The sequence below is a fragment of the Artibeus jamaicensis genome, unplaced genomic scaffold (genome assembly GCF_021234435.1).
Source record: "Artibeus jamaicensis isolate MK-2021 breed Jamaican fruit bat unplaced genomic scaffold, CSHL_Jam_final contig_1582, whole genome shotgun sequence".
NCBI classification, from domain to species: Eukaryota; Metazoa; Chordata; class Mammalia; order Chiroptera; family Phyllostomidae; genus Artibeus; species Artibeus jamaicensis.
Window position 1 is genome coordinate 175,470 of NW_026521309.1, and position 26,184 is coordinate 201,653.

Consider the following 26,184-nt stretch of genomic DNA (forward strand, 5'->3'; position numbering starts at 1 on the left):
CCATTATGGTCTCTGCACCCCTGGTCCGTCTTTTCCTCTGACGCTTTGGTTGGAAGTGTGTTAGGCTTTCTCACTTTATCCCCGCTCTCACTTTAAAGCCCTGTTTCATTTTTTTCCTACGCCTTTGTCTCTCTGCTTCATTCCATGTTAATGTTATAGGATCTGGCTTTCTTTACTTGTTACCTCTTCAGCCGGTTCTAGTCTTGAGTGGCATTCCTGTTTTTCTTTTTTAAAGATCTTATTTATTTATTTTTAGAGGGGAAGGGAGAGAGAGGGGGAAAGAAACATGGATGTGCAAGAGATACACCGATCAGTTGCCTTTCACACACCCCAACTGGGGAAGCAGCCCCCAACCTAGACATGTGCCCTGATGGGAATCAAACCTGCGACCTTTTAGTTTGCTGGCCAGTGTTCAATCCACTGAGCCACACCAGCCAGGGCTGCATTCTTTATAATATCTTGTGCCCTGTATGTATTTTTGAATGGTCTCTTATTTATTTAGACATATTACACATAGTAGCTTCATATATCATCTTTTATGCTTTCATTATTAAAGCCCTTAAGAGATCTGTTTCTGGCATCTGTTGTTTTTGTTTAATTTTGTTCATGCTATGTGGTTTTTTGTGCTTAGTTGTTTCTTACTGTGAGCTGCTTGTTTTCCTTGGCATTTTATTTGTGAGAATTTTTTTGAAGTCTAATGAAAGCAGGTTCCTCCAGAGAGAACTTGCATTTGCTTCCGTACGGATCGCTCTAAAATCTCAGCTTAAGGTTTTTCCAGTTAAAGGCAGAGCCCCTTGACAAGTAGCTCGTGGGTCCAATTTTTTTCCTCCCTCTGATCACGACAGTGGTCTGAGACAGCAGAGTTTCTTTGTAGTCCTCAGGGAGGACTCCTTCAGTGTAGGGGTACAAATGTGCCATTCCCCTGAACCAAGGCGGCAGCCTTTTGGCTTCTCTGCTAGATCTTCAACCTGGGCAGACCGGAGCCCTGCCTCCGTTCACTGCCTGGCCCTGGAGGCCCAGAAGATCAAGGCTCAGGTGCACCTGGTCTGGCAAAGCCCCTTCTCCCCAGCTCCATTATCCCAGTATTCCATGTACTCTCCAGGAATCTGTATTTATTCAGTCTCTGGCCTGAGGATTCCTTTCTCTCTTGTTAGTTCATTAATGCCTTCAAAATTTTAAAAAATATTTCCCCAATATTGTTTGTTTTTAGTGGGAAGGTCAACCCAGGAAGCTAGCCTGCCTTGTCAGCCAAAATAGAATTCCTTTAGGTCTTTTTTCCTATGTAATCTATCTCTCCCATTTGCCTAAGAGTTTCTGAAGTTAGAAACCTCTTTTATTTTATTATTTTTTAAATTAAGACCTTTTTTTTTTTTTTTACAGCAGTTTTAGGTTCACAGCAAAATTGACGGGAAAATACAGAGATTTCCCATACACCCCTCACTACTCTCCAACATACACAGCTTCCCATGTATCAAAATCTCCCGCCAGAACAATCAGTGAATCTATATTAATATGTCATAATCACCCAAAGTTTCTAGTTTATATTACAGTTCACTTGTGCTGTGCATAGTCTATAGGTTTGGCATAGACTATATATGACATGTATCCACCACTGCAGTGTCGTCCAGAGCATTTCCACTGACGTGACAGTCGTCCATCTACCCCTGTCCGTCTCGCCCACCCTCCTGCCTGCAGCCCCTGGCAACCTCTCATCTTCTTACTCTCTCACAGCTTTGCCTTCCCCAGAATGTCATACAGGGGAAATCAGAGAGTGCGTAGCCTTTTCAGATTGGCTGTTTTCACTTGATAATGTGTATTTAAGGTTCCTCCATGTCTTTTCATGGCTTGATAGCTCATTTCTTTTTAACACTCAATAATATTCCATTATTAGGATGTATCACAATTGATTTATCTATTCACCTCCTAAAGGACGTCTTGGTTGCTTCCAGTTTGGGACATTTATGAATAAAGTTGCTATAACCATCTGTGTGTAGATTTTGAGTAGAAATAAGCTTTCAGCTCCTTTGGGTGAAAACCGAGGAGCACCACTGCTGAGTCATGTGGTAAGAGTATGCTCAGCTTTGTTAGAAGCTGCCAGACTGTCTTCCAAAGTGGCTGCACCACTTTGCGTTCCGCCAGCTCTGAATGAGGGTTCCTGTTGCTCCACGTCCGCACCAGCACTTGCTGCTGCCAGTGTCCTGGACTCCGGCCATTCCAGCAGGTGTGTAGTGGTGTCTCATTTTTCTAATTTGCATTTCCCTGACGACATACGAAGCGGAGCATCTTTTTATATGCTTATTTGCCACCTTATTTTTGGGGGGGGACCCATTTTTTAATTGGGCTGTTTTCTTATTATTGAGTTTTAAGAGTTTTTTGTATATTTTGGATGGTAGTCCTTTATCAGATGTGCCTTTTGCAAACATTTCACCCCAGTCTGTGGCTTATCTATTCATTCTCTTGATGCTGTTCTTTGCAGAACAAAAGTTTTAAATTTTATTGAAGTCCAGCTTATCAGTTATTTTTTAATAGATTGTGTGTTTGGTGTTGTGTCTAAGTCATCGCCATACTCAGAGGTCACCTAGGTTTTCTCCTGTGTTATTTTCTGGAGTTTTATGGTTTTGCATTTTACACTTAAGTCTGTGATCCATTCATCTTTTACTTTTTGATCCTGTGCATTTTCTTTTTTAATTTATTTATTTTTAGAGAGAGGGGAAGGGAAGGAGAAAGAGAAGGAGAGAGATATTAATGTGTGGTTGCCTCTTGAGCTCTCCCTACTGGGGACCTGGCCTGCAACCCCGGCATGTGCCCTGACCAGGAATTGAAGTGGTGTCCCCTGGTTCACAGCCCGCACTCGGTCCACTGAGTTACACCAGCCAGGGCTGATCCTGTGCATTTTCATGTGAAGGATAGTAGGAATAGTTTTGGTAGCAATAGTCTTACCACAGTCATGATGGTGAGAATAGTTTTGCTTCTTTGTTTGCTTTTCAATATTTTCCAATTTCTCTATAATAAAGTGTCATGTAAAAATTAATATGATTATGAATTATCATAGCAAATGAATACATTATGAAACACTCCTCTCTGGCATTTGGCATTTTTAACCTCTGATTGCTCAACTCCCTCTGGTGCCAGGTGTGGCTTGTTTCAACAGGGTTCCTTCAGGCCATAGACACAACGAAAAAAGACAAAAGTCAAATCTCCTGTGGGACCTGTGCGGCTGTTCTGTTGAAGGCTTGTGTCCCCGTGTCCCTTCCCTTTTGTGTATAACCAGGAGTTCCCGTTGTCACTCTGCTGCCCCCCAGCTTCCTCCCAGGCACCCAGGCCATGGCCTCCCGGGCAGACTCCAGGGCAGACTCCAGGGCGTGCTTATTCTTCCCCTGCCAGGACTGGTCCCATTTCAGATCCCAGCCCCGCCCCCACCCCCACCATGTATAATACTGTAGATGCTCTCAGTCTGCTGGAGCCCGTCTGGAGGAGACGTTTCTCCCCTGTGCCTAGAGAGACAGAGGAAAGGAAACAGCGTAGAGCCAGACTGCAGTTACTAAGAGTAGGAGACTTCAGATTCTTAAGTAAGAAGCCCTTGTTCTGAATTTGTCCAAAGAAAGTCCTCATGTTTGTACACAAGATTGAACTGTAAGAATGAACAGTAGGGGGTTGGTTTGATAAATTAGGGTACATACTTACTAGGTACTGGGCAGTCACTAAAAATAATGATAAAAAAGAAAATAGAAAATATGGCATTGTATTAAGAAAAAAGGCAAGTTGGTTCCATTTTCTATTTCAACATAAAGGTGGAGCAGAGAAGTTTTAGGGCCGTAAAGCTGCTCCATATGAGATTATAATGTGAGTGCCTGTCGTTAATACGTTTGTCAGAGCCATAGGATGCACCGTCCCGAGAGTGAACTTAAATGTCAATAACGACGTGTCTGCGTACGTTCACTGGTGGTGACCAGTGTCCTACCTGGGTGCGTGGTGTTGGTGGTTGGGGGAGGTTGTGTGTGTGCAAGGGGCATAGAGGGAATCTGTGTGCTTTCTATTTAATTTGCTGTGTAACTGCTCTAAAAATAAAGTCTATGTAAATTGGAAAAAAGGAAATAACATTTTGTCCCCCAAAGTGTTAGCCATGAGTATATCTGGTGTTTACATTGAGGGTGATTTGTTCATATATGTACTTCTCTATATTTTCCAAGTTGTTAACAATGGACGTGTGTCATTTTCATAATCAGAACAATGTATATTTTTTAAGATGAAGCCCTGGCTCTAGGTCTCTCAGCGCAGGTGCTTAGTGCTGACCGCTGCTTTCTCCCCTCTCCCGGGAAGGGCCACCTGAGCGAGGGGTACGGGCAGCTCTGCAGCGTCTACCTCAAACTGCTGAGAACGAAGATGGAGTACCACACCAAAGTGAGTCTTGCCGGCCGGTGGCCCCGCGCTCCCCCGCCCTCCCCCGTCTGTCCCCTGGGCACCTCGACGGCCGGCACAGCCAGGCCTCTCCGGCGTCTGCACCACCTCCTGGCTGTGTGAGAGGACACACCTTATAAGGCCCCACGGTCGGTCGGGCTTCGGGAGTGGCCCCTGTCTTCTGCGCCCCTGGTCCCCCGTTTTGCAAATAGAAGGAGGGACCCTATCCAGTAGCGCTATGAAAATGTTTTAGAAGCACTGACGTAACTGTCAATAAAAATAGGTCCTTCCATGTATATAGTAAGTTTCCACGCAGAGCCTTCTTTCCATCAGTATATGACTCTAGTCAGTATTTCTGATGCACCAAAGTGGGTAGTAAACCTGCGTGTGTGGTACCACGTAGCACGTAAGGGCGAGGGCACAGGGTCTGCACTCGGGGCATGCAGATGCGCTGGGGAGAGGAGGTCTGCGCTCTGCGCCCGGCCGGCCGTCAGACGGGCAGCCTCTCGCTCTGCGGGAGACGCTCCCCCCTCTGAGCTGCGCCGGCCGGCGCAGGTTAGTGTCTCCATCATCACATATGGACTCAAGGGGCAGCTTGGATTTACTGAAACCGTCCTAGTCTCTGAAACCTTTTCTCTATGTCAGTAATCCTCACAGCAATCTGCAAAGTAGTAATTTTTATATCCTAGAAAAACAAAACTCCGGTAGTGGCTGAATCCCTTGCCTGTGTCACATAGCTTTTCATTGGTGAGATGGGGATTTGAACCCATGCCCACGTAGTACTGTACTAGTACAGTACTAGTACATGCTACTCAGTGGCTACCCTTCCTCCCCTCGAGTCACACTGATTGCCTGCCAAGGGCCAGAACCAGTAGGCTCTGAAGAGAGAAAGATGAGTAGACCTTGCCCCGCCTCTGGGAGTCGTCATTTGGTTGGGAGAGAAGTGGTACAGGGAGAGAGGACAGACTGCAGTGAGAACTGAGAGCCAGGGGGTGTCTAGCCCAGACTCAACCCGGTAGGCGCCTCAGGGGGTGTGACAGCTGAGCCCAGTCGCAGGGTGTTACAGTTATCCGTGCTGCACGGCACGTCACCCCAGACTCAGTGGTTTGTAACAACAGCCCTTTAGTATCTCCACCCTTTGTGTTGGTCAGGAGTTCAAGAAGGGCTTGGCGGGACGGTTCTGGCCAAAGGTCTCAGACAGTTGCAGCCAGGGCCTGGCTGGAGCTGCCACAGTGGAGGCCGGCCTGCCATCCCTCTCTTCATGGAGGCTGTGGCCCAGGGAGGGCTTCGTCACAGCCTGGTGGAGCCCCCAAGGGAGCAGGGGGAGTGCACGGCATTTGTAAGGTCTGGCCTCAGAACTCACAGGCATTCCTTCCGACGTCCTGTATTGGCTGAGGCAGTCACAGAGGTCCCTAGATTCAGTGAGAGGGAACAGAGATCACACCACTCAAGGGAGGAGTGTCGAAGTCACAAAGTCCCATTTTGAATGGGATACATTATGGCAGCGATCTTTGGAAAATAGAGTCTGCCACAGTCCACCCTTCCGCCCCACAGTTCACAGCCCTCCTGCCTGCTGTGGAGTCCAGTCCCGCTCCCCCAGACTGTCTGCTGCACAGACTGTGGGACGGGGAGGGGGCCGATGAAGAAGAGTCTGCATTCTAGGCAGAGGAATCGTCTGGAGACACAGGGCATGAGGCCCAGGACACTGTGGTGTCTGTGGAACTAGCAGTGGATGGACATTGGTTCACGGAGTGGGCGGCGTGGAGAGCAGCAGGGGCCTGAGTGGGTGCGTGAGACCATCCCGGTGACAGAGTGTGGAGGGTGGCAAGAGCCAGTTAGGACTCTTACCTGTGGGACAGACAAAGGATGGAACTTCCTGAAGACCAGGAAGAGAAGAGGGGGCAATAGCTAGAAGGAGCTAAGGGACCAGGGGAAAGCCTCAAGCAACAGGAAGAGGGGCACAGGGGTGTAAGGGCGTGGAGTGGGTCTCTGGGAGCTCTGGACTGTGGGCTCCAAGAAGGCAGAGGGCAGAGGACACAATGGCAGGGGACAGGTGTGTGTGTGTCTCCTTGTGTCCTGTGTCTGGCCCAGCATCTGGCCTGGAACAGGGGCTCAGTCAGGATTTATTGGATGAGTCAGAGAATGAACCAGAACCAAGAGCAGATCAAATAGACACAGGAAGGGCTGGTCCTGACTCATGGAAGAGGCGACCCTTCTGTGTTGAAGCTGGAGGAATGGAAGGACAGCTGAGCATAGTTGAAGCAGGAAGCTGAGGGGGTTACCAACGATGAAAGAAGGAAGACAAGTGCGGGGGCTCTTGTCGGGCTCCAGGTTTGAAAGCTAGGCAGTTATTGATGGGAAGGGGGGCTGTCCAGGCACTAGCGGGGACTGTTAACGGGGCCCTAAGGCTAGCGAGCATGACCCACCTAATAGTGACCCATCTGTGAGTCCTTCTCCAGGGACATTTGGCAGCCAGTCCTAGGCACAGAGAATGTGACAAAAATCCAGGCTCATTGGGTTGCAGGCCAGTTCCCAGCAGGGGATGCACCAGAAGCAACCATACATTGATATTTTTCTCCTCTCCCTCCCTTCCCTTCTAAAGATAAATAAATAAATTTTTTTAAAAAATTCAGGCTCACCAGGTTTAACAGGTGAAAGGATGGGCAGTAAGAAAGGCAGGGACCAGCGCGGAGGAGCCAGTGACCATAATTTTCAGACCGAGCGAGAAACTAAGTGCAGCCGGACGGGAGCGTTGGAGGACGTCACAGAGTCTGAGAGGGAAGGGCTGGCGGTGGGCCTGGGGGCAGACAGGGCTGCGAGGGCCCAGGGCAGGTGCTGTAGCTGGAGTGAGGCGCCGGGGTGCAGGGCTCCTGTCTTCAGAGCCTAAAGTGCTCGCACTGGATTCAGAACCCCCCTTGCTGGACCGGCCAGCCGTCTCCCCCTACCCACCCCCACCCTCCCCTTGGCCTTGTGTTCCCTGCACTGCAGACAAACCACACCGAGGAGGAGATAATGGTCCAGACAGCGGACAATGAGTGATACAAAGTGATGTCCCCTCACTTTGGGGCGCATGATGTCATTTTCCTACCTTCCAGTTTATTTGACTGATGTTTTGCTGAAGCTAACATGAGAGTGGGTTTTCCCTGAACCCACAACGGGGGCTTTGGGAAAAGGCCAAAGGACAGTGGGAAGCCTGGGGAGGGTTCTGGTCATGCTGGGGTAACAAATGCTGCACTGCCTGTGTCTTGTGGGTGGTCGGGGCCCACCGTGCCCAGCCGCTGGGCCGCACTGTACTACAGGAGAGCGTCCCGGACACGGATTGTTCGGGGACCTTCTTCTGGCTGCCAGGGGTGAGACGGAGGCTTCACCTCCGATGATGGGTAATGGATGTTCTTTGCCACAGTCGGGGGTCTGTGTTTGTGTGTGAGGTTGTATGCACTAACTCCACACCCGGGAAGCGTGTAGGCACGAATTGTCTGCGTTCATGCCACACAAGCAGAGTCAGGCCTGCTGCTCCCCGAGCGCAGTGTGGACAGCTTGCTGGAGTTGGGCTGTCCAGAGTTTGGGGGGTGCCCTGTTCTGACTTCCTTTCTCTGCTTCCCTTCCAGAATCCCAGGTTTCCGGGCAACCTCCAGATGAGTGACCGGCAGCTGGACGACGCTGGAGAGAGTGATGTTAACAACTTGTAAGTGGCTGTCCTCGTGCTCTGGACCCAGTGGGGAAGGAGGCTTTTGTAGAGCCTCTCACTTAACCATGATGGTCGGGGCTGGGGTGGGGACTAAAACCCCTGGGTGACTTGGCCTTGGGGCCACTTACTGCTGGCACCTCATGCAGCGCTCCACCAGGCTGTCTCTCACTCCAGGCTCTACCCTCTGTCCCCTCCACCCGCCCTCTCCGGGGTGGTGGTGTCTGCCCTCTGCCTCTGCCACTGTCGCCGTTGAAGTCACCCTACTGGATCTCCAAATGGCCTTCATACCCACTTCACTGGGAGCTAAGCATTGTAGCCGGTGTGTGTGTGCACTGGGCTTGGAAGCAGCAGCACAGAGTGTGGGGGAAGGGACAGGGCAAGTGCTGGCCTTGGACTGTGGGGTGTAAGTTCTCTCCTCCCCGCTTCAGTTTTCAGCTAACGGTGGAGATGTTCGACTACCTGGAGTGCGAACTTAACCTCTTCCAAACTGGTGAGTCCTCCCTCCCGGAATCTGGCCCAGGCTGTCGTGGAAACTGCCTAATCCCCAGCTGTGTTTCCTGCTGGGACCAGCCCAGCTAGTCCCTCTCTCCCTATAAGCTGCACAGCACAGGACCAGGAAGATTGGAGACTGCGAGCCTTCCGTGCAGAGAGGGGCTGAAGCTCTTGGGCATTTTCAGAGTCAGCGATTTCATATCTTAGCAGGAAGACCACACTCCCCAGACAGTTCTGACCTCTGTCTCAGCCCATGGACTGTGGCCCTGACACTGGCTGGTCCTTTGGCCCAGCCCTGTCTGCTACTCAGCCTGGCCCCCGGGGCTGAATTTCTGCAAGAAGGGCTGCTGTCTGCTGCTTGGTTGGTAGTGAGGGAAGAAGCTGGTCGAGTTGGGTTGTTACCCAAGTCCACGTGAGAAGTACTAACTCCCTCGTAGGAGAGTGTCTCCAGGCCCCTCCTGCTGAGGGTTCTGGTGCTTCTAGGCGGTCGGGCCCTAACGCTTCCTCTCCTCTGGAAGGAAGCAGCTGCTTCCCTTGTCTCCTGTGCTCCCCCTTCCCACTCGGTTCCCCTTCTGTCCCTGGGGAACGGGAGAACCAGTTTTCTAAGATTCAGGATGTTCTTTGACAAGGGTCCAACTCTGAAGGCACGTTCCAAAACACAAGTAATGGTGCACAAGTGTGGCAGCCTCAGCATTTGAGGACATAGGGTCCACCCCTGGGACTTTGGTTCTCTCTTAAAAGACAGAAACGGTCTCACCATAAATTGCAATATTTTTCATCATGTTCATCTGTAAGGCAAATGGCTAGTTATTTCCAGCTGTCGCAGACCTGTGACGGGGCAGCAAGTTCCTCGATACTTGGACTGATCAGTTCGGTGCAGGATGTGGTCAGTGGAGCACCGGAAACAGTTGGAAACTGTGGCGTGGGAGAAGGAGTATGTGGTGCCCGCTAGCAACCGATTGGAGCAAAGTCTTCTGCGGAAGTCAGTAGAGAAGTAAAAATGAAACGTGAAATCCAGTCCCTGCCCTAAGGCATTGCCAGCAAGGCAGAAGAAATGGCGCAAAGGTGTTTTGTTTTATTTTGTTTTGTTCTGTTTTTAATGCATTAGAAATGTTTGCATGGAAGTATACACACTGTTGTAGCAAACTTTCAGTTATTTCGCTTGGGGCAGGAAGGGCCCATGTGGATAAGTCAGAATTCACTGACACTCAGCTTTGGAATGTGCTTCATTTGAGTGCAGGTATGAGTGATGATTAGGAAGATCTTGTCTTCCTTGGGAGAATCAGTCTAGAAACTGTCACGCAGCCGACCCAACCACTTACTGCAGCTCTGGCCTCTGTTTCAGACTGCGCCTGCCATGGTGGTGGTTGGGGACACACGCCAGATGGCTCAGCCTTTGGGGCTGTCCCTTCCAGCCCCTGACAGACTGCTGGAGAAAGTGAGCAAAGGTGTGATGCCACCTGCCAGGATGTGAGGAGGCTGGGAGGATGGGTGTGTGGTGCAGGCAAATGCCCCACCGCAGGGGGCCAGCTCGCTCCACCTCCCAGGATAACTGGCTCTGTTTTTATCTGCACTGTTCACTTGTATCCCTACCACCCGATGCGGAGCTCCTCCTCAGAATCAGGAGCCGTGCCCCACTCCCCTCCGCTTCAGCCCAGAGCCCGTCTATAGCTTGTGCTCAGCAGCAGACCAGCAGTGAAAAAACAGCAGACAAACACAGTTCGTGAGATGGTGCCAGCGTCCAGCTGAATGCTCAGGCTTGTCTGGGGGACTTGGCTACTTAGAGTTTTCTAGAGGAGAGCTACCCAAGTCTTGGCTTTCTTGTCTCTGAAAGAGACCTGATTTGGAACAAGAGCCCTCTTTTATATGTCTCCCCTGCTCCCTTCCCTGTGCCAACTCACCTACTGTGTGACGCAAAAGTTACGAGGACTGGTGTTGGAAGGGGCCTCTCCAGCTTCTCAGGCCTAGTCTGTGGCCTTGCAAGGTTCTGACCTGCCCCCTCAGCAGGGCGCCGTTGGTTTTCAGCTGTGGGAGATGGACCAGTGACAGTTAACATCTACGCGGCGGCTCTGTGATCCCTGGACCAGTAGTGGCAGCATCACCTAAAACTGTTAGAAAAGCGAATGCTCAGGTGCCACCCCAGGCACAGTGAGCCTGGGGTGGAGGCCCACCACTCAGCATTTTAACAAGGCCCCCTGGTCTGTGCTGTCCACTGTGGCAGCCACTAGCCACGTGTGACTATTTAAATTGATTACCATTAAATAACACGAAATAGCCAGGGCCTTAGTCCCGCTTGCCGTGTTTTGGGCACTGAGTAACCACATGTGACCAGCACATGGAACAGCACATAGGGACACTTCCATCCTCACAGGATTCAACTGGACGGTGCCACCTAATCATTCTCTTGCTTACCGAAGTTTGAGAACCACTGAGTGAGAAAATACAGCATAGTAGAATCACGGGCCGGGGGGGCTTTTGAAATCTACTGATGCCCCAGTCCTACCCCAAACCAATTAAAATAGAATTGGGGTGTGGGAGAGTTGCAGGCAGACATTAGTAGTTTTTAAATTTCTCCAGATGATTCTAATCAATCTGAAAGCCAAAGTTGAGAGCCACTGCTCAGTGCTATGCACTTCACACAACATTTTCATTTAATTATTACGAGACCCGTATGAGATGCGCTATTAGAACCATCTGCATTTTATAGAAAAGCATCTGGAGGCTCAAAGAGGTGGAGTAGCTCGTCCGTGGTCACGCTGCTCGTGCTGTGCCTGGATGCCGGCGGCGTTCCTGGAAAGCAGTGGCGGCCTGGAGAGGGAGCCGTCGGTGACGCCCTGCCAGAGTGGAGCCTACGGAAGCCAGTAGGCTTGCGGATGGCCGCCTTGCAGTGACAGCTGCTTTTAATTTGTGTCAAGAAAAGCTGCCTTTTAATTAGAACCATTTGGGCTTTTTTTCAGCTGCCAGACCAAGTGGTTAACAGGGATTAGTGCAATCAGGGAAGGCCGGGCCCAGCAGCTCTGGGCGTGCCTGCGGGGCAGCCCCACTTGCTGAGGGGCTGCAGGGGATGTCTTTCGTTGCCGGTCCCGGCTACAGGTGAAGTTCTGGAGGTAGTGGGCAGCTGCTGCAGGCAGGAAATCAGCCCTGGCTGCTGGTGTGTGCTGAGGGTCCAGTTGCTTGTCTTAGGAGAAGGTGCAATGGGTTAATGTTGAGGGATCTCGGGAGCAGACTGCTCTCTGGAGCTTGGGACAGTGGGGGGCAGTCCTGCTGTTGGCCTGTTCCAAGGACTTCCATCAGCTTTCGATCCTGATGGTCATCCTGGTCCCAGCCCCTGAACTTGGTTCTCTGATCAAGTTAGCAGGCTCTCTGATCACCCACCCAGGGCTCGGGCACACATCCCTCTTCCTGTCCCAATAACCCTGTGGCAGGCCAGTAGGAATTCAAGCCTGGCTTTTTCCCTTCCTCATGTTCTTAGCGATGTTTGATATTTTCCCCACATGTTAACTGTTGCCACCACCAGACTGGGTGCCTCTCAGGGTCAGGGTTCCCATCGTCTGTGTTCATGCGTGAGCAGAAGGGTTGGATTGGCTGTCTCAGCAGCCCCTCCCAATCCTGAAATTCTGGTGCCCCATACAGCTGAGGGCTTCCGTTGATCAAGAGCTCATCTCCCCACTTCTGTTAAATCAAAAACTGAAAAGTGAGGTGTTCAGCCTCTGCTCAGCCTGGGGGCAGAGGCCACGAAGCCCCTCAAGGAGGAGACTCCTCCCCAGGGGCTACACCAGCCTGTGGCCGAGTCTCTTCTTTCCCGGCTTCCTCAGGGCTGTGCACAGGGAAGAGCAGAGTTCCCTGCTCATGACACGTGGAGCAGCTTGTCTTACAGGAGCCAGGCTCCTGGGCCACCACTGCTGGCCACACAGGCGCTGTCTTTTAACCCAGAACCTCTCAGCAAAACCAGTTCTTGATTTTGCGACCACCTTCCAGTCACATACCTTCAGTTTCCTTGCCTGTATAACAAGGCTACCTTTATCCTTCAGGCACCGTGTGAAGTTTAAGTGCATCAAAGGCGATAGTGTGTGCACAACATAGGTGCCCAGCATATGCGAGACCCCTGCCTTTGGCCCTCTGAGCAGGTCCCCTAAAGCTTCCTAGTTCCACCGCCTCCCTCCCCCTTTTGTTTTCTAGTGTTCAACTCCCTGGACATGTCCCGCTCTGTGTCGGTGACAACAGCTGGGCAGTGCCGCCTTGCCCCACTGATCCAGGTCATCTTGGACTGCAGTCACCTCTATGATTACACTGTCAAGCTTCTCTTCAAACTCCACTCCTGTGAGTACACCAGCCAGATCTTCTCTGAGCTTCTGGCTAGAGGGAGGATCTCAGCCTGAAGCTGTCCCTGGATAAGTGCAGCTCCTCCGTGGCCTGAGCTCTCAGCCTCTGTTCTAAAAGACCTGCCTTGAGAAAAGCAGGGTGCCAGCCGCATGGTGCCCTGCGAAGCACCTGGCTTGCGACAGTGGGGTCCCAGGATGGTCCCCTCCCTCCACCCCAGCTTTACCTCACCTCCATCCACACATGTCCTGTATTCTGTGAACCACACAAGTGGCAACAGACCTGGCCTGGACCCACAGCGGCAAAGGCGTTGTTTCCAACATGCCTGGCCACACGGGCTCGTTGTGCAAGCAGGATTTTGTAGGGATACGTAAAATGTAAAACGCTGCTCACGTGAGTGGAGTGCCGACCCTGACCTAGCCACAGGCCCCAGGATGCTTTTTTGTCATCTGTTTTGGAGACTCTTGGCCCTGCAGAAGTTCTTATACTTTCATGTGCTTCTTGTTTAAAACAATGTGTGTGGGTTCTGCCCCTTGCCCCTGCACCATCTGCATTGGTAGGTCTGTTGCCCTCGGGGTCCGCATGGTTAAGCCATATCCCAGACGCATCTGATGTGCGTGCTGCCAGGACCACATCCCAAGGCGGCCACTGTGAAGAGTGGGCACGTGCAGAAGGTGTGGGTGCTGGAACACCAAGAAAAATCGAGATGTGAATGGGCCCTAGCAAGGTTGTAGTTTAGAATTCTCCAACAAGGGACCCTCTGGATCTGTGGTCACTGGCAAGGAATGGGTCTGGATACTTAGATGGGACTAGGGAGTCAGCCTTGCTCTTATGAATCCAGGAGGGTTTCGTGGAAGGGAGGTTGGACTTCGATGTTCAAGGACTAGAAGGGATTTGGAGAAGATGGGAGCAGAGGCTGGACTCAATTCTAAGAGAAGGCAGGCAGTTACTTAGGAGCTCTGAATACAGATGAACTTGTAATTGTTTCTAAAATGCTGTGAAACCCAATTATCCATTAGTACATTCCTACTTTCTTATAAAGTGGTGAGTTATGAGAAGAAATGGGTAATTAAATATTTGGGCTTAAAGGCAAAGCGATACACAAGTCCCTCCCTGGTGGCCTCTGTGCAGGACGGCATGGGTGGGAAAGGAGTGGGGGAGACGCTCCACTCAGTATACACTCTCCTAAAGATACAATTTTACTGTAGAATAGTTTTGATCTACAGGAAACCACAGTGGTCACCAGTGCTTCTTCTGTGGTCAGGAACATAACTCCCAGCATGGCTCACACACTCCAGGAGCAAACTGGAGGAACAATCTGGAACATAAGCGCCCCAGACTCCCTGTTGAGCCTCCTTTAATACCAGTCCTGGGGCAGCTCTAGGCCAGAATGCCTGCCAGCAGGGTTGGCCGCAAGCCCCGGGTGGGTGGTCTGCTGTGGCTTGACCTGCCTTCTGTCCCTCCTCTTCCCTCTCACTCTTTTCCAATTTCTCCCAGGTCTCCCAGCTGATACCCTGCAAGGCCACCGGGACCGTTTCATGGAGCAGTTCACAAAGTAAGTGGCTTAGGTGATAGAAATGAAGGTGAATCAAAAACTACCATAACATCAAAGAGCACTTGCTTTAAATAATTGAGGAACGAGAGTATCTGCATTTTAAAGCAATCAAATAAAGAGAAAGAACTAGGAGGATGGAAAACCTACCAGTGTCTGGGGGAGCTGCCATTTCTTCAGTAAATCCCCTAGAAGCACGTAGAAGGGCCTGGCTGGTGCTGTTCAGTGGACCGAGGGCCGGCCTGCAGACCGAAAGGTCACGGTTTGATTCCTGGTTGAGATGCATACCTGGGTTAAGGGCCAGGTCCCCAAGTGGGGCGTGTGTGAGAGGCACTGGATCCATGTTTCTTTCCCTCTCTTCCTCCATCTATAAAAGTAAATTAATAAATTTTTTTTAAAAAAAGAAGTAGCAGCACACAGAAGAGGGCCATTTCATTCATCACGTGCTTCATGCCCAGGGCTTCCCCCTCTTCACTTTTCCTTCCCCCTGCGTTCTTGCTGTCTTAGACCGTGCGCATGCTGACAGCTCCCAAATCCGTATCTCTAGCAGAACCTTACCTCTGAATTCCAGTCTCATGTACCCAATTGTCTATGTGACATGTCTACACCAAACTTAAATCTCAGGCTAAACTCTAGGTTTTCCTCCAAGAAACCCTTTCTCCCCAGTTTTTTTAACCTCAGTAAATATTGCCACTGTCCGTTTAGGCCAGAGATTTAGAACTTGTCATTCACCTCATCCCCCACATCCAGACCATTCACAGGTTCCACCGATGCTCTACAAAGACACCCTGGCTCTGGTCACATCTCCTCCCATCTCTGCGGCTACCGTCACTGTCTGCCAGGACCTCCGGTGTTGAGAGGGTGCCCTGGACTTCCACTGCACCCTCCTGCACTCCGGTTCTCACCCAGCAATTAGAACGTCCTTGTAAAATGCAAACCCCTTGCTTGAAACCTTTCCATGCTTCTGATTACACTGAGAATAGGAGCCGGGCTCTGCTCCACAAGACCCTGCACGATCTGGCCCTGCCTGCTGGCTCTGACCTGGTTCCCAGAGCTGGACGTGTGTCAGCCACACGGAGTCCACCTCCAGTTCCTTCCTCCGGGCCTCCATCTCCTGGGGACGCTGTCGCCCCTCGTGGGGATTCTGTTTTCCCAGCCTGACCAGCCCCAGGTCAGCTTTGGTCACCACTCTCAGAGGCCGTCCTCAGTCACCTTATCTGAGTGGGGATCTTCCCCATCTCCTGACCCTCCAACGTCACCCCGCTCCATGCCCATGTTCTCCCTCACAGCACGCCGTTTATTTCCTTCATTTTTCCCCCAAGATTTTATTTACTTATTTTTAGAGGGAGGAAGAGAGGGAGAGAAACATCAATGTGAGAAACACATTGGGGCATGCACCCCAACTGGGGACTGGCCCGCAACCCAGGCATGTGCCCCGCCTGGAATCAAACTGGCCACCTTTTCATTTTGCGGGACAACGTTCAACCAAGTGAGCCAGGCTGGTCAGGGCTCCTTCATCATTCGTAGCACGTTATTTCTGTCTTGTCTGTTATATCTCTTGCACCTGATACATATATAGTCATTAAGCATATAGTGTTTAATAAATATTTGATTGAATTAATGAGCTAATGAACCAACTAGCCCAGAAGAAGAAGAGCTTACCTGAGAGGCTAATTATTCTGATGCACTTGGAAAAGAAAATTGGTGGCTACATGAAAAGTATAGCTCAGCCTTCAAGTAAGTGTGCCCAAGGAGAGGGGAAGGAATGGAGTGGGAGGTGGAAGAACCCAGGGAGCCGAGAAGGGAGTCAGCTTCACAGGGTTTATTTTGACCATCTTGCTTTTCCTGTTAACTTCTTCAGCCTTGACAATGGGAAAAGCGTAGCTCCCAAATCCCAAGCTTAGGTTTCTCTGCTACTGGTTCCCGAGCAGCCATCAGAGGACAAGTTCAGGGTTGTACTAACCTCCTGATTTCCCTGTTCCATTTGAAAAGCCTCCTATGTTTATTCTATAATAAATGATTTACTAAACCCTAGGAGACAGGCCCTGGGGCTAATTTCCTGGAATGTAAATTCCAGTAGCTGTTGAAAGCAGCAGAGCCTGTTACTGTTGGCTCCGGCCCAGAAAGGGGGAGATGTGTGGTCAGGTGGTTGTACTTCCTTTAATTTGTTCTGGCTTATGGAGGTGTCTCCTGTGAGTATCCAGTTCACTCTCTCTTCTAACGGGCATGTTGGCTCTCCAAGGCATCACCGTCCCCTAATTCTGGGAGAGCAGCGATGACATCGCAGGGACATTTCTAACCTTGGGGTCCAAGTGGCTGTCATGAGACCCCAGGGATTTAGTTTGTTAGGCCAAATGGGAGGACATTCTGTGCTGCAGAGAGAGGCTCTGGGGCCCTGACCCGATTCCACCTCATCAAGCACTGGGTTGGCCAAAACGTCTGTTTTGCTTCTTCTGTAAAATAAAAGACATTTTTCATTTTCACCAATAACTTGATTGATTTGGATATTCTGAGCATGTTGGCTATCTCCTGCCATTGGCTTCTAGTGGGCAGAGGCCAGGGGTGCTGCTAATCACCCCTTCCAGTGCATCAGACAGCCCCTCAGCAAAGAGTTGTTCAGCCAAAATGTCACCAGTACTAAGAAACTCCACAAACCACATTTGATACATTCAATCAGTCACGGCACCTTCTCCATACACTGCCCAAATCTTTTTTTGCATTTTAGTTGTGTTTTTACCTTTCTTAAAATAATAAAGCATAATATGCCACAAATGTTGTGTATCTTCCATCTTCAATTTTAAAATGGCTGCACAGAAATTCACCAATCTTGGTAAGTTTTTTTATAATGCACACTGATATGACAGTTGTCACAATACAACCTAACAATTATTTCAAATGAAGTTAAAGACAACTAAGCACTACTAGGTCCATCATACGAAAAAAAAAAAAGAACAGACTTTTTGGCCAACCCAGTACGTCTGGTGCTCTCGGCTTTCTTGGCCTTCAGTGTTTAGATTCAAAGTAGAGATTTGAGGATGAGAAAAAAAATTTGATTTCTTCGTTCCCATATTCATCCAAGATTAGAGACTCAGTATAAATAGAGTTCCTCCAGTGGGTACTTGCTGAATAGTTCCCCGATGCCTGGTGTTGTGGTAACTGGCTCGGCAAGGCCCAGCCTCTGCTCTCCAGAAGCTAACTGGGGAGGTGACCCATGGCTCTAACACACGGGGAAGTGATTTAAAAGAGATCTACCTTAGTAATTAAATTCCTTCCCTCTTCCTGTGCATAGGTGATTTAACCTGAAAAAAAAACCAAACCATTTATTTTAAAGTTACTCTAAGCCAAAAATTCCTAGGAAGATTCATCTGTCAAGCAACAGTGATGTGGAAATTAGTTTTTGGATTATCTACTCTTGTAAAGGATTTTGCAGTTTGAGTTACACTTTCCTCACCACCAGGACTGGCTATAAATACTCTTTCTCTATAGCATCATAATTGAGTCCTTGCACCATGGGGGCCATCTCCTTGACAGCCTGTGCCTTTGACCTGGGCAGGCACAGGAGGAAAGCTGGGGTGTACACTCTCCCCTCCTTCCCGGGGCCGGTGGAGACCCCAGCCCCCTCAGGCTCTCCCCCATCCCCAGGTTGAAAGATCTGTTCTACCGCTCCAGCAACCTTCAGTACTTCAAGCGGCTCATTCAGATCCCTCAGCTGCCCGAGGTAAGTGTCCAGCCACACCCTGGGAGCTGCCGAGTCCAGGATACTCTTAGAGATTGGCAGGCCTGACAAGTGACCAACTTCCAGGGTGTGTCTTCCCTCTTCAGAACCCACCCAACTTCCTCCGGGCCTCTGCCCTGTCAGAACACATCAGCCCCGTGGTGGTGATCCCAGCCGAGGCCTCGTCCCCTGACAGCGAGCCAGTCTCGGAGAAGGATGACCTCATGGACATGGATGCCTCCCAGCAGGTGAGGACCACTTGGGAGAGAAACGTGGCTCTTCCCTTGCCCCCAAGTGCAGGGGAGAGTACGGGTGGGGTTCTGACCAAGCCACCTTGGCTCTAAGCAGGGTCAGCTAACTTCTAACCCAGGTTCTAACCTGGACTGAGCATCTCGCCCTGTCGTCCCTAGGAGCACTGTAAATGGATGTGAACCTGATTAAGAAAGAGTCCATTCTTAAATGTGACTCATTTGACCCCCACTCAGAATTCTCTGGACCTCTAACTTTGTTCTCAATCCTTTTTGGTTACCACAGAATTTGTTTGACAACAAGTTTGATGACATCTTTGGCAGCTCATTCAGCAGTGACCCCTTCAATTTCAACAGTCAGAACGGTGTGAACAAGGATGAGAAGTGAGTCCAAGCAGGGTTAATACAAACTTGAGAGAAACTAAGTTAAGCCATGATCTGACTTGCCGCACCTCACCAAAGAGGAATCCTTAATGATGCCTGGGCTTCTTAGAGAAACGTCTTATCCCTCCAATAGTAGCCCATCAGATCCCTAAGGAAAATCAGGTGATGCTGAAACAACAGTGGACCTGTGGGTATTAGATTAGTATCTAGTAACTGACAATTTTAGAGTAAAATTTATGAACTTTAAAAGAATCATCTCCAGATTAACACCAGCTTTTAACTTCCTCTACTGGTCTCCCAGCTTGCATTTAGGAAGAGAGGGGTAGGAGCACAGTGGGTGCAAACTTATTCTCCTTCTGTTCCCAGGGATCACTTAATTGATCAATTGTACAAAGAGATCAGTGGGCTGAAGGCACAGCTGGAAAACATGAAGACTGAGGTGAGAATGGGCTCTGATCTGCTTCTGGGCTTTACCATCAGAGAACAGATTTTAATTCAATTTGTTTCACATAACCCTGGCTGGTGCGGCTCAGTTGGCTGGAGTGTCGTGCCATAACTGAAAGGTTGTGGGTTCAATTCCCGGTTCCCGTGCATACGGGAGTCAACCAGTTGATGTTTCTGCCCCACATCAGTGTTCCTCTGTCACCCTCCCTCTCCCCCATTCTCTCTTTTCGAAAGCAAAAAAAAAAAATGTCCTCGGGTGAGGATTTTTTAAAAATTGCTTCACGTAGGTACTTGTTGGACCACATTTTAGGGGATTAATTAGTAGAAATACCAAAGCCAGAGGATCTGGTCTCCGTGGTCTCATCGTAGTGCATTTCTACTGCATTTGCTTTGAGAATGGCCTCGAAGCCAAGCCCCGGTGTCCCTCAGAAATAACCGTGATCACCTACCAGCTGTGAAGCTGTGGTGAGAAAGACCTGTATGCACACAGTGATAAGAAGGTTTGGTCCCTCACTCTGATGGCTGTTTGCATGTCTGATGCTGGACATGCCTGGCCCCTGACACCAGAGCTGGTCAGAGGCTTTGCTCACTGGGACAGGTGGACACTCTCTCCCTCCCGACTCCACCTCCTCCATCGCTCTCCCAAGCCCCTCTGACAGGACCAGAATTCCCCCACCGTCATCCCCTGTTGTTGCTGATTGGATGGCTTGTAATTACCTGAAGGCTCAGCTCCAATGAGACTTTGGGAGTCAGCTTGTTAGGAAAACCTAGGCATTAATTTGGTCAGTGCTAGAAACACGATAGGACCTGCTTCTCCACCCAGCACACCTGACCCACAGCAGCACGGCAATCGGCCATATTACGTAAGTCCTTCCCACAGAGCCAGCGAGCTGTCCTGCAGCTGAAGGGCCGCATTAGTGAGCTGGAGGCCGAGTTGGCCGAGCAGCAGCACCTGCGGCAACAGGCGGCTGATGAGAGCGAGTTCCTCCGGGCCGAGCTGGATGAGCTCAAGAAGAAACGAGAAGACACGGAGAAGGCACAGCGGAGCCTGACAGAGATAGAAAGTGAGAGGCTGGTGGGACGGGAGTGGGGGTGTGGGTTGGGGAGATCAGTGGTGATGGAGGAGGCTGGTGGCAGAGGCCCACTCAGCCTTGCATCTGTCCAGAGGAGCTGTCAGCAGAGCCAGCTCTCATTAACAGTCAGTGACTGGAGTCCAGCAGAAAGGGCCCCTGTGTGAGGCGCTGCTGAGAACACGGCAATGGGGGTTACAGAGGGTGACGGGTGCCTGGCCCAGGAGGCTGGATCTCCAAAGGAGAGAGAGCTCAAGAAAGCGCTTGACTTAAAGCCAAAAACACAGATAAAATGCTCAGGATGCATGAACTGGTGCAGCGATTTGAGTCAGGTGAATCCTTTTTAAAGAAGGCTTCCCCAAGGAGTTTCAGGAGGGTTTTTGAGGGAAAAGAGGTATACACATTTGTGAAATGAAAGGAGGGTCTTCTAGGGATTCTGGTTCATTGGAAGAGGTCTGGAAGGTCCCAGCCAGGTAGACTCTTCACCTTGGTCCTTGGCCACAGGGAAAGCCCAGGCCAATGAGCAGCGGTACAGCAAGCTCAAGGAGAAGTACAGTGAGCTGGTGCAGAACCACGCGGACCTGCTGCGGAAGGTAGGAACCTCAGCCTGCCTCCCACCACGTGCAGGCCCCACCCCACAAGGCAGAGAGCAACTCAGGCCGCGTGGCTTCTCCAGGTCCAGTGCCCCCACCAGTCTCCAGTGGGTCTGCACCATTTCTCAGGAACCTCAGCTTTTCAAGCTCCCTCACCACCCTTCTCTTGAGCTCCACCTTAGATGCCAGCCCCATGCGCATTGTCGTTATCTCCATCTTTATTAGTTCTTTAACTACTCCAGAGCTGAGTACCTGCAGATGACAGCTTTCTTCCAGCTTCCCTCTGGGTAGGACAGTGATTCTGTATTCAGCCCTAGGGCACTCTCGGCCTAAATGCTGTCATTTGTTACAGAAGGAAGATGTCCTTTAAGCCTGAGATGAGCCACCACTGCTCTTCTCTTACAGAATGCAGAAGTGACTAAACAGGTGTCTGTGGCCAGACAAGCCCAAGCAGATTTGGAACGAGAGAAAAAAGAGCTAGAGGATTCCTACCAGCGCATAAGTGAGCAGGCCCAGCGGAAGGTGAGTGGAAGGGAGGCAAACCTGGGAAATGAGGGAGGGATCCATCCGAGTTGGAGGCGGGCCTTGATCCAAAGCCTTGCCTTGCGCTCCTCGGGCAGCTGGCTCTGTGGGCTGGAGCCCTATGAAGGTGCTGCGAAAGGCTGCTTAGAGTAGGTTGTGATTTCTGAGGCATAAGGGGTTAGACGTCACTGAATTTCATCAGCAAAGGCTTTCCTAAGGCAAGTCTTAAGGAAAGCACGTGGCTATCAGAGGCGAACGAGCGTTTACAAGGAGCAGTAGCCAGAGGAGCACCTGTCAGTCAGGGTGGGCTTGACAGGCAGGTCGCTTTGGAGTGAGCCATGTCAGATAGATAGAACTGGATGCCTTACACATCAAGTCATGCCTTTTACACGTTCTGTGACCCAGAGTAAAAAATACATCTATCTAATGGGAATAAAAGTCTCACAAAGAAATACTTTTCCTTACTACGTGAATGCATTGGGGTGTTTTATTTTGCTGTTTTATTTTTTTGTTATCTGTGACTTTTAGCAGTGGGTCACAACCCACTCTTTGAAAAACACCACTTAGAAATCAAAGAAGGGGACTATTTCTACTAGATGGCAAGATTTGGCCGTGTACCAGTGTTGGGACACCTGACTTAAAGATCCATTTCTACTTTAATGAATATTATGGGCTTAAACATGGCACTTGGAAGCGTCCTAAAAGTCCCTCCTTGACATTCCACTTCCTCAGAAGAAAATTTTCCTACACTCGAGTTCTCTCCTCCTTCTCCCCCGGCCCCTTTTGCTGAGGTAGAATTGGCATACAAAAGACGACACAACTCTCATTTATAGGTCAGGGAGTTTTTTTACACATATATCCCTTGTACCCACCACCCAGATCCGGGTGCTCCTGTTTTTCTCCCCTTTCAGACTCAAGAGCAGACGGAAGTACTAGAGAATTTGAAGCAAGAACTTGCCACCAGCAAGCAGGAGCTCCAGATTGCCCAGGGCAGCCTGGAAACCTGTGCCCAGGTGAGCGCCCCCTTCTTTACTTCCCTTCCTTATTCCACCACCCGCTCCGGCTTTTGTGTTGCTGTCAGTAAGTCTCTGTCACTGTCTAGCATATGGTCAGCCTGGTCCCATCTGTGATCAGTTTGTACTCAGGGGAATCAAAGCGACAGGTTAAAGAGATATGACCTTCTGTTCCTTGTGGCCTGGTGGTAGGTTTGGACTTCTGGGAAAGGGACAGTTTAGTTCCTCCCAGCAACTCCCTCTTCCCACACGGTCACCGTTGCAGGCAGAAGAAAAATGGGTGACTCGGATTGCTGAACTGGAGAAGGAGCGGGACAGCCTGGTGACTGCCATGGCTCGTCGAGAAGAGGAAGTCTCTACTCTTCAGGAACAGCTGGAACACACCCAGAGCAAACTGTCCAGTGCACAGGCAAGTAAGACCCTCTCAGGCCAGCCAGGTTTGACTTTCACCCATGGCATTGGCGGTGGATTCATGAAGGCCGGGAGCTGTGAGAAGGCTTTAGGGCCTCCTGCCTGATTTTGAAGGCATCTGTAGGAATAGCCCCTAATGCCAGCATGCCCTGAGTCACCCCCAGAGCAGATGAGGGAAAGCAGAGCTCTCCTTTTTTGTAGAAAAAAGAGATGCACTTAGCACTCTCCCCCCAAGACTGGAGGATGGGTTGCAGTGGCCCGTCCCCATAGCCTCCTGTGCTCAGTGGCTCGTGCCTCAGACAAAGCAAGAACTTGAGCTAAGATACAGGACTCCCAGCTATATAACAGGTGGATGCTGCTCGAAGCCTGTTACGGGCTCTGTGGCAGACTCTCACTTCCCTGGACCATTTCTAGGAATCTATGTGCCAGCTCGCAAAGGACCAACGAAAAATGCTTCTGGCAGAGTCAAGGAAGGCTGCGGAGAAGGTGATACAAGAGGCCCTGAGGCAGCTTGAGGAGCCCACTCTCATCAGCTGCCCTGGATCTGCAGGTACTCTTCCTGGCTTGCAGGTGCCAAATTCTGTTGGCATTAAATCTCATGTGACGCTGAACTCAGGGGTTCTCAGCCCAGCTGTAGGTCATAATTGCGGGGGGGGAGGGGCTGGGCAGTAGTATTTTCTAAAGCTTCCAGGTGTGATAAGTACTGCTTTAGCCATGGGTCACACTAATCAAATGCCTACTGGGAGCTGAGCCTTGACAACAATTCTAAAGGCCAGTAGGACGACGACCAGACAGTCCTGTGTCTAAGGAGAGAAATGTGCTCTGAATCAAGGCGTGGTCACGCATGAGCTTCAAGTCAGACAGGGGGGCATCATAAGCATGGAGGGGCAGAAACAGTAAAATCCCCACATAGTCATAGGTGTGGCCAGGGACCCACTTGGCAGGTACCAGTGTCCTAGGAGCATGCGAGTAGAGCAGCAGCCCAAGTCCGAGAATTCCTCTGAGTCGGAGGGGAGAGCCTCTGTGCCCAGGAGGTGGAAGAGCATCCAGGCCCGGGGGATGTGTGAAACCACAGTGATGAGCAGATCTCATCTGCATGCAGGGAAGACACGTTGGCGAAGGAACGAGAGGTTCCACTGCAGGATGGGCAGATGGGAAGAGAGCTGGCAGTTGGTTTTTATGATCAAATAGAAAGGTCACGATGTGGTGAAGTCTACAGCAGAACTGTTCTTTCTTACTCAACGGGAACCGGTCTGTAAGGAAACACAACAGTACAAATGAAGGCGCACACTGAGGGAATGCCAGGAAATGGAGCCACTGTGGGCAGATTCTGGGAAGAGATGTGATGAGCTAGCTTTTGAAGGAAAAGACATTCACCAATGGGGAGGAAGAAAAATGGGGAACAGTAATAAAAATAGCTGACTTTGCCTTCTCTGTGCCAAGCACCATTCTAAGCACTTCACATGCCTTGGCGCAGCAAATCCTCACGGTGCTGCCGGAGGTGTTTCTGCTATTTCTGTTTTCAGGTGAGGAAGCAGGCACAGACAGCATGAGATCCTGGCCAGGAGTGGCAGATCCAGAGGCCACACCTAGGCCGTGTGACCAGAGAGCCCATGCTGGAACTCCTGTGCAACACAGCCTCCGTGGTCCTGAGCCCAGGGGCACAGCGGTGGGAGTGGCTGTCGTGTGCAGCACAGATTAGCCTAGTGGGAGCCAAGGCTCTGGGCTCACGATTAATGAGAGTCTAGGGTCCTTGAGAAATGTAACAGGCAAGTCTGGATCGATCCAGTGGGCAGTAGTGAGAAGCGAGATGCAGAATCTAGGGGGGCAATGTGGTTGCCCTGGCTCTTGTCTGAAGACCAGGTAGGCTTCGAAGCACAACTTTTGAAGCTACAGTAAGAGAATCACATACCAGTGTAACCAAAGAGCTTTCCCTCCCTCCCTCCTCAGGGCAGCTCCCTTAGGGCTGGAGCCATGCACTAGGTATGCTCATTCATCAGGTGACTTAATAGGGATGAAGCAAGCCATGACAACTCCGCCTTTGACTTCGTCTGTTTTTCCTAAAACAGATCACCTTCTTTCCACGGTCAAGTATGTTTCCAACTGTATTGAGCAACTGGAAAAATGCTGGAGCCAGTATCTGGCCTGCCCAGACGGTAAGAAAAGCAAAGGATAGGGTGTGCTCCCAGTGATGGCCGGGCAGGGCTCAGAAATGTGTGAATGTGAAACCCAGGTTCCTGTGCAGCCAGCAAAGAGTGTGCACAGCTCGCAAGGTGGGGAGGGTGGACCCATGAAAGTGACGCCCCTGAAGCAGGTCTGAGAAACTCTCCTCTAAATTCTTAGCAGGTATCAGTGGGCTCCTGCACTCAGTAACCCTCCTCGCCCGCTTGACCAGTGATACCATTGTTCACGGTGGCACCACCTGCCTTAGAGCCCCACCAGAGGCTGCCGATGGTGAGTGCCAGGGTCAGGAGGAGGGACATTCAGAAAAGCTGGGGGAGCAGAGGGCATTGAAAAATCCCTATTGCCTTGCATCGCCAGCACTGACCGAGGCCTGTAAGCAGTATGGCAAGGAGACCCTCATCTATCTGGCTTTCCTGGAGGGAGAAGGAACCCTTGAGAATGTCAACAGCACAGCTATGAAGAGCTGCCTCAGCAAGATCATGGCCATCGGCGAGGTATTATCAGCATCATCACTGGAGAAAGTCATTGTTGATCTTGGGTGTGAGTGCCTGTGATCTGCCAGGAAGTCAGTGATGTTTTAAGCCAGTTCTTTCTGCACTTTAAACTTGATTCCAGAAAATAAGAGAGTTGAAAAATCTGACCTCCCTGGTACGACATCCCAGTTGCATTTAATTCATTGGCGATTAATTAAGAATTTACTGTGTGCTCGTCATTATGCTAGGCAAGATCAAAGAATTAGCATAGTTTTTCTGTTTTCGAGGGTTTTTATGTGGTTGGGCAGGAGACGCCTAAAACGGATACAGTGATATATTTATTTATTCATTCAATAGAGATGCAGTGAATATGTCCTGTATACTGGGCATTGTGCCAGGTGAAATTATAAAGAGACAAATGAGACACGGCTCTATTAGAAGGGAAAATAAAGCCACTATTTCTATACAGTGTGATGAGAAGTAAAATAGAGATCTATTTTAAGAGTACAATACAAAGTATTTAATTAATTCCTAAAATGTGTGGTGACAAGTTCAGGGAAGGAGATCAGGCCCAGAGTTGAGGCCCTCATCATCTCTCATTCAAGCTCTTCAAACAGGGTTTCAATCAGCGTCTCTGCCTCTGGCCTCTTTTTCCTCTGCTCTCTTCCAGAAACAGA

The 26,184-nt window shown here is 50.3% G+C and overlaps 1 protein-coding gene across 1 annotated transcript in view; it reads left to right on the plus strand.

Annotated features, from left to right (window-relative positions):
- HIP1 (huntingtin interacting protein 1) overlaps nt 1-26,184 on the plus strand; it is a 139,193-nt gene that overhangs the window by 97,889 nt on the left and 15,120 nt on the right. The window contains exons 5-22 of the mRNA XM_053669419.1: nt 4,321-4,401; nt 8,007-8,083; nt 8,515-8,576; nt 12,758-12,898; nt 14,396-14,453; nt 18,093-18,168; nt 18,273-18,413; nt 18,700-18,797; nt 19,164-19,236; nt 20,122-20,305; nt 20,816-20,904; nt 21,310-21,426; nt 22,338-22,439; nt 22,705-22,848; nt 23,265-23,400; nt 24,920-25,006; nt 25,197-25,304; nt 25,392-25,528. Coding sequence (XP_053525394.1) covers nt 4,321-4,401; nt 8,007-8,083; nt 8,515-8,576; nt 12,758-12,898; nt 14,396-14,453; nt 18,093-18,168; nt 18,273-18,413; nt 18,700-18,797; nt 19,164-19,236; nt 20,122-20,305; nt 20,816-20,904; nt 21,310-21,426; nt 22,338-22,439; nt 22,705-22,848; nt 23,265-23,400; nt 24,920-25,006; nt 25,197-25,304; nt 25,392-25,528 — 1,911 coding nt within the window. The remainder of the gene's footprint in view (nt 1-4,320; nt 4,402-8,006; nt 8,084-8,514; nt 8,577-12,757; nt 12,899-14,395; nt 14,454-18,092; nt 18,169-18,272; nt 18,414-18,699; nt 18,798-19,163; nt 19,237-20,121; nt 20,306-20,815; nt 20,905-21,309; nt 21,427-22,337; nt 22,440-22,704; nt 22,849-23,264; nt 23,401-24,919; nt 25,007-25,196; nt 25,305-25,391; nt 25,529-26,184) is intronic.